This window comes from Trachurus japonicus, chromosome 9, assembly GCF_045865225.1.
Source record: "Trachurus japonicus isolate A0001 chromosome 9, Traja_1.0".
Taxonomy (NCBI): domain Eukaryota; kingdom Metazoa; phylum Chordata; class Actinopteri; order Carangiformes; family Carangidae; genus Trachurus; species Trachurus japonicus.
In genome coordinates, this window is record NC_140915.1 from 12293679 (window position 1) to 12301504 (window position 7826).

Sequence of the window (7826 nt, forward strand, 5' to 3'; positions counted from 1 at the left end):
CTGTCACCACTGTGTAGTGTGAGGAAGGACGGAGGCACTGATGTTGCATTCAGGTGCAGTCAGGCACCTGAATGACGCTGTTGGCAAACCAACCAGATGTCATTTTATTAGATGAGAGAAAGACGGTAAAACGTGGGTCAGGTAAACAATACGACATCACCATGACAACATATTGTCACGCCTGTATTGTTTTGCCTCGTGCTGGCGGACCACTTGTTTACAATCTCGCGTGATTCGCAGTAACCACACTGACGCCGGCGCAAATCACGCGAGATTTGGACGGACCAGGAAGAGGAGCTTTGAGAAGCTTCCGCTACAAACAAGCTTAAAATATAGACTTACCGTATTTCCTCTAATAGTAGCCGGTATCTATTTAATAGCCGGGTCTGTTATAATGGCCGGGGGCGTGGTTTACACTAACAAATAAAGGCCGGCCCCAAATACAGGCCGGGTCAATGGGAAAAAAACAAACAAACAGAAAAAACCTGAATTTCAGTCACTGTGGATGCACTGGTCTCAGGCGGCCAAACACGGATGCAGTAACCCACAAGTGCCAGCAGATGGCAGTAGCTAGATCTAAAGTGCCACATGAACCCACGCTTCAAGGAAACAGTCACTGACAACTCGACCGAAGAGAGCTTTAGCAGCATGGCGTGTCACTACCCGATTTGCGACGCTACCCGATCTGTGACAAAACTGGTCACTTGTGCTCCAGCGTTTATTAGCCTAATCCTGTCCAGCTGATCGCTGCTGTTGCGGTACCTGCTACAGTAATGTGTAAAAAAATATAATTAATTGTAGGCAGAATGAAAACTGAGCACGGTAACTGTCAAATTTGAGCACCAGCATGAAACAGAGGAAGAAATAATAGCCTCTCTCAAATATAAGCCGGTCTCCAATACAGGCCGGTTCCCCTGGGCAGCTAAAGTAAATAAAGGCCTCGGCCTCTATTAGAGGAAATACGGTATTTAATTTTTTTCGGGACAATTACGCAATTTGGGGCTTCAGCACAAGACGGACATTACATACGAGCAGCATGGAGGTATTTGGATGTTTTTTTGTGTGTGTTTTTTTACGAAGAGCTCTGATGTCCCTTTACAACCGTTATATGGACATGCACTGCTATGCCGAGACCCCCTGTAACTCAGAGAAGGGACGGAGGACTCTGAAACTTCTTCCAGCCCTTAGTCCACATGAGGGTGAGTAGATAATGAGCGAAATATCATTCTAGGGTGAACTATCCCTTTAAGTGACAGTGAAGCACACTTCTAAAATGTTAGTAGATTAACATGCAATAATTTTCTCATTGCAGCACGTTAACGCTGTTAATTTCCCAGCACTAATTAGAACCAAAATCAGCCAACAGTCTCTAAACCTCCCCATGCCCATCTCGCTCCCTCTGTCTCAATGTCCAACACACATAAAAGCAAACATTGGTTCTGTTTGCACAAAGCTTCCTGCCTGATTTACCTCTAACAACCTGTTGCATATTTCAAGTAGAACCACAGTGATCATTAAAAAATCCCGCTTTACCTGTTGGTTTTGGCAACACAGTGACACTGGCAGGTCCTGAAGCCTTAATAGAGACTTTCATGTTGACTTTACTGATGGAAAACAGAGTGAACATAATAAGATGGGTTACGGCAGACTCCTTAATTTGTGCTGCTTCAAAAACTGTAAATCCATTTTAAATATGCACATCTACTAGCTGTAGGTAATACTACACTTGGCACAAAATATAAGGAAATTTGTGCTTGGTAGATTATTTCTTTGTTGGAACAATGCTTCTTGGAAATAAATCTTATGGCGTTGGAAAGCCTGTTTATTACCCTTATGGTGCCACACTTGTAAGGAACATTCATTTGTGGGGTGAGAAGTATCTTGGTTGCGCCCATGAAAAATGTGCTAAATCTTCTCTGCCAAGTCAAACAGCTTATTCTACCATTGACTCTTGTTTGGTATTTGGAGGATTGGATGATTTATTCATTTAACACACAGGAACCTAAGTAGCGTGTGGATTGGAAGAACAATACACAGCCACAACAGCCTGGCACCTCCTCCTCATGCTGGTCACCAGCCTGGTCACACACTGCTCTGGGATGGCATCTCCCTCACTGGAAAAAACTAAGAAAAACACGCACAACAAAACTCTCAGGAACAAACTAAAGAGGTGCACGGCCAAAAGATAAACTTAAAGAAACAAAAGAAAGGCCAGGAAGACGTTGTCGAAACCGGTTTGTGCATGTTAAGCGCCGACGCAGTATGTAATAAAAGACAATGAGAAGGACACGAGTGCTGCTGGCCTTTCTTTTGTATCTCCCTCACTGGAAAAACAAGGCTTGTCATCATTGGAGGTAATCTCAATGCAGAGATATTGAGATTCTGCAACCAGTGGCAATCCCATATCTCCAGTCTGGGACTGAACTTAATCCCCCAAGATTACAACACTCGCCCCCACAGAGCAAGGTTTATCAGAGACTACCTCCAACATTTGGGAGTGAGCATCCTACCAGCAGTCCTGACCTCAACTCCATTGAACACTTGTGGGATCAGCTTGAGCGTGCTGTTGCTGCCAGAGTGACCAACACAACCACGTTGCCTGACTTGCGACAAATGCTGGTTGAAGAAGGGGATGCCATCCCACAGCAGTGTGTGACCAGGCTGGTGACCAGCATGAGGAGGAGGTGTCAGGCTGTTGTGGCTGTGTATGGTTCTTCCACACGCTACTGAGGCTCCTGTTTGTTAAATGAATAAACTGTTAAATTGCCAATATGTCTTGTTTCTTCAAATTTCAATCATCCAATCCACCAAACACCAAACAACAGTCAATGGCAGAATAAGCTGTTTGACTGAAAAGATTTGTCACATTTTTCATGGGCGCAACCCAGATACTTAGCTCTGCTGCTCACCCCACAAATGCATGTTCCTTACAAGTGTGACACCATTTAAAAGGGTAATAAACAGGCTTTGCAACGCTATAAGATTTGTTTCCGAGAAGCATTGTCACAACAAAGAAATAATCTACCAAACACAAATTTCCTTACTTTTTGTGCTGGTTTACATATTTCTGTATTCCAAATTAAGATTGAAGAAGACTAAAATGAAGATACACTTTCTTGATCCCAGGATGGGAAATGACTGTGTCACAGCAGCAAACAAATAACACACAAAACACAATACAAATAGAATAATACAACCAATAGTTAGAATAAAGAAAAAGAAACACAATTTTGAATAACAAACACATGATGTTAAGATGTAAAGTCATTCAAAAAGCCGGTCCGACGTGTCTCTCCACTCCTTCACCTTTGAAAAAGCTGCTCCTCCTTAGCCTTGACATTTCTGCTCCACCCTCCATTAGAGTGTATGACCCTAGTATCACAGCTCAGCTTTTTTGGCTTGTAGCAGAACCAAGGTTCACTTGTTTGGAGGTCAGTGTAGTTGCACAGCGGCTGCTGGGTCGGATGCAGACAGATGTTACAGGTGGTCCTCTCAGACACCGAGCCTGAGCGGAAGGTGCTTTGAAAGTAAATCCTGTCTTGCTGTTCCCTGGTCAGTCTTTGCAGGACGGTCACAGCCTCACCAGGGTGAACCAGTGTCACCTGATGGGATAGAGAAACAGAGCTTTCACTGAGAAAACAAGTAGCCTACAGGCCTCGAGAGGGCATGAGGTTCAATTTGAATAAAGACTTATAACAATACTGAACTTGAGTGTTTTACATCACCTCAACCTCAGCGCTCCCCTCCCAGAGCAAAGAGAACACAGCAGAATAGGAGCCATTGAGGTGATCCTCCATTTTCCCAGCCACACCTGCACCAAGCTCCCGGTTATGTAGACGGCTGACTAAGAAGTCCCCCCCAGATTGTTTGGGTTGGCCTCGGTAGTCGTACATTTTAATCATAACCTCCAGCTGATCTCCTACATGCCACTGTCCTCCTCCCTTCTTTGGGAGAAGTGTGAAGGTGCTGTGAGCAGGATCGCTGGTCTGCTCCAAAGAAACCAGAGCTGCTGTTTCAGGCCACGCAATGGAGTCCAGTATGAGGTCCTTTTCCTGAGCGTCCGTTGTGGTTAGTGGCTTGAAGGTGCAGATGCCATTATGCATATAAGGGTCGGTTAAAACTTTTGGGAGGATCATGGTGAAGTTGGCTTCATGCTGAAAGTGAGGTGGAGAGAAAGTATTGGAAACAAATGAGCCAGTGAGGAAGATGTTTCCTGTTTGTTTCAGTGCTGTGAGATACCAGTTAGCCATGTGGAAACACTGGTATGACTGTCTGTGTGTTTCTGTGTGTCAGGTGCCACACACACACACACACACACACACACATATATATCATACACATACACATACACATACACATACACACACACACACACACACATATATATATATATATAGTAGGGGTGTAACGATACATGTATTTGTATTGAACCGTTTCGGTACGGGGCGTTCGGTTCGTTACAGTGCTGAGCACGGGTGAGTTTCCGGAAGAGAAGTTGTGTGTGCCTATATATACAGTATATATATATATATCGCTACACTTTCGTCCTATAATTACTCTGACTATATTGTATTTGTTCACAAGTGTATTTTTATGATATTGGAAGTTACAAACTGCCCGCACGATGTGGTTTTGCACGTTCTTAATTGTTTTCTTGGCACTCAGAGTACTTTGCCGGATCACGGTCATGGCGGAATGGGGCCATAGCTCTATTGTCTACACTCGGGACCAACTGATGGAGCTCCGATGCAGTGATATTAATGGTGTAAGACATGAAATTTCCATGGAGCCAAGGAGGAAATATAGGGGTTGCAAAGCCGGGAGAAGACGATGGCTGAAGAAGAAGAGATACAGACCTTGTGTCCCTTCTATTGTGATGGGGAACGTGAGATCACTGTTGAATAAAATGAATTAACATCACTCACAAAAAGTGACAGTGTGTTTTGTGAGTGCTCTGTTACAGTATGTCTCACGGAGATCTGGCTGCATGACAACATAACCAGACTCTGTCGTGAGACGTCTTTCAGTTGGTGTTTGGTGACAGCGGCAAGAAGAAAGAGGGCGTGTCGCTGTCTAAGGCAACAACAGGTGGTGTCACCCCGGACACATTACCGTAAAGGAACATGTGTGTTGCCCGGACATGGAACTGTTAGCTGTAAGTCTTCGTCTATATACTATTTGCCCCGTGAGTTTTCCCAGGCCATCGCCATTATTGTTTACATCCCACTGGCAGCAGACGCGGCACGGTTACCAGAAGACTATAGACTCTGCATCCCAGTGCCTTCATCACCATCTCAGGGGATTTTAATCATGTCACTCTGTCATCATCTCTACCCACCTTCAAGCAGTTTGTAGAGTGTAAGACAAGAGAAAATAAAACACTGGACCTGCTGTATGCTAATGTCACAGATGCTAACAGCTCCACTGCTCTCCCTCCTCTCGGCAGATCGGATCACAACCTGGTCTACCTCCAGCCTATGTACTTGCCAGCAGTCCAGCGGCAACCTGTGACCACCAGAACAGTCCAGAGGTGGTCACAGGAACCAGTGGAGACTCTACAGGGCTGTTTTGAGGTGACAGACTGGGTTGTTTTCTCTGATGTAGCCTACATGGGGAGGATATCAGGGCTCACAGATTGCATCACCAGTTATGTGAATTTCTGCATGGACAATATCATCCCAACTAAGACAGTGCACTGCTTCCCAAACAACAAGCCATGGGTGACAAAGGACATTAAGGACTGGAGACAAGGAGGAGATTAAGAGGGTGCAGATTGAACTGAGAGAGAAGATCGCGGCAGGGAAGGAGAGCTACAGGAGGAAGCTTGAGAACAAGCTCAAGCACACCAACATAAGGGAGGTATGGAACGGGATGAAAACCATGGCCACGGTGTGAGGGCAGAGGTGATGGAAGGAAACCTGCAGGAGGTCAATGAGCTCAACCTGTTTTTCAACAGATTTGATGACATGGCTTTGTCACACCCTCCACCTAGTAGCTCCTCTTGTGCCTCACCCCCCTCTATGTGTGACAGTTGACAGGTCCTGTCACTATGTCTCCAATTGATCATGCACTCTGGCTACTTGGCCAGAGGGATGTCCCTTTTAATATATCCGACCGGTTTGTAAAGTTGTATGTTTCATTGTTGTTATGCTTTTAATTAAAGGAACGTGCCGTCAGCCAGTCACAGTGCAGGATTGTAATGAAAAATATGACTTGACTTGATTCACGTTTTAATTAGAAACATTAAAAACTATCTTGTGAAAACTAACACTGAACATTTCAAATAGGGTCATCAAGTTGAGGCAACTTTTAGAATAACTAATTTATGTAGATCAAGCAAGATTAAATCATTTGATTTAAACCCTGAACTTTCTGGTTGGGAAGCTCATGTGCTAACCATCACACCACCATGCCACCTACACAAACTACTTATATATAAAACCTTCATTTTGTAAAGAATTATTCAAAGAAAAAAATACTTAATACATTTATTTTCAGACAGGTGCGTGGGACAGTGACAAGCAGGTCCAAAACTCCTGCACACTCTCAAACTTGCAAGGAAGATATGCCCCTGCAGTGTGTGAATATGACTGCATGCTGTTTGTCATTGTTGTTCATTCATAGAACATAGAGAAAATAAAGTAATTCATACCAAGTTTAACTTTGTTGAATCTAAATGGTTAAATATTACTGTACTTACTTACTACTAGATTTTTTTCATGTACAAAAAAAGAGAGCGGTTTAAACAGAGATGAATCATGCTTGATCTACACAAATTATGCACAAATTTGCCTCAACTTTTTTAAGTAGATCTAGTAGTTAATGTAACATTGAAATATGCATGTAAGATCAACTTAACTTTATTAATACCTGATGGGTATTTGGTCTTGATTTGTGTAAACATATAAACCTGAAATTTAATTGTTAATAACACAAATTCAAATTATGTTCAATTTACTTCACCTCAGATTGGCTTTTTTCAAAAGGGCAGGTCCTCCCCTCCTCTACGTAGATGTCATGTAGCACATAGATTAAAACGAACGCAGCTAGTAACAGGAAGATGACTCCGTACTTTGGAAGGCAAAAGTTTGCCTCCTTTGTTTTACAAGCTTGGACCATCCTGATCAGGAATCTGTCTTCATTTCTTCTCTGGCTGCTGCAACCCACTGTGACCAGTCAATCTGGAACTGGAATTAAAAAACAAACAAAAGAAAGTTGTAACCCACAACTTGTTCTTGCAAAATAATGTAAAACCCAAATTGTAAAATCCTCATTATCCAAATAGTTTGTCGTGTCTGGCTCCTAGGCAGTGTAGGACTGAAGTAAAAATAAATAAAATTTAAAAAAAAAGTCACATTAGAAATCTCCCATGTTGGTCAGCAATCAACTGCAGTCGCTGACAGCAGCCTCTCTTTACACTTTATCTCCAGGTGACTCTGCCGGGAACCTTTTGCAGGATAAGGTTAATATTTGAAAACATGTTGACACTGCTCCCTTTTTTCAGTCGTGCCAAAACTCCACAAACACACAAAACATGTTTTAGGTCACATCCAATGATTCACAAACTCAGTGTGGTATGCAAACACAAAACATCATTCGCAAACTAATGAATTTTGTTTTGCAAAATAGAAGCAGACCTTTCAAACAAATACACCATACTTTATAAGCAAATAACACATTTCTTCAAGTACAAACAAAAATAGTTCAATTACAAAACACAATTCTACAACTACGGAACTGTTACGTGACTTTTGGCAGTAATATTCCACCTTGCTGATCCACACACAAATGTCCCGTAATTCCTACTCCACAACATCAGGTGGTGC

General features: G+C 43.0%; 1 protein-coding gene across 2 annotated transcripts in view; it reads right to left on the minus strand.

Moving 5' to 3' along the window:
• The window catches only part of LOC146981022 (NXPE family member 3-like), a 22630-nt gene extending 15340 nt beyond the window's left edge, over positions 1 to 7290 (minus strand). For both annotated transcript variants that reach the window (XM_085785945.1, XM_085785944.1), the window contains exons 1-4: positions 6964 to 7290; positions 3726 to 4154; positions 3307 to 3602; positions 1534 to 1604 (exon numbers count right to left, since the gene is read on the minus strand). In XM_085785945.1, coding sequence (XP_085642071.1) covers positions 1534 to 1604; positions 3307 to 3602; positions 3726 to 4154; positions 6964 to 7119 — 952 coding nt within the window. In that variant the 5' untranslated portion in view covers positions 7120 to 7290. The remainder of the gene's footprint in view (positions 1 to 1533; positions 1605 to 3306; positions 3603 to 3725; positions 4155 to 6963) is intronic.
• Positions 7291 to 7826: the final 536 nt, after the last annotated feature.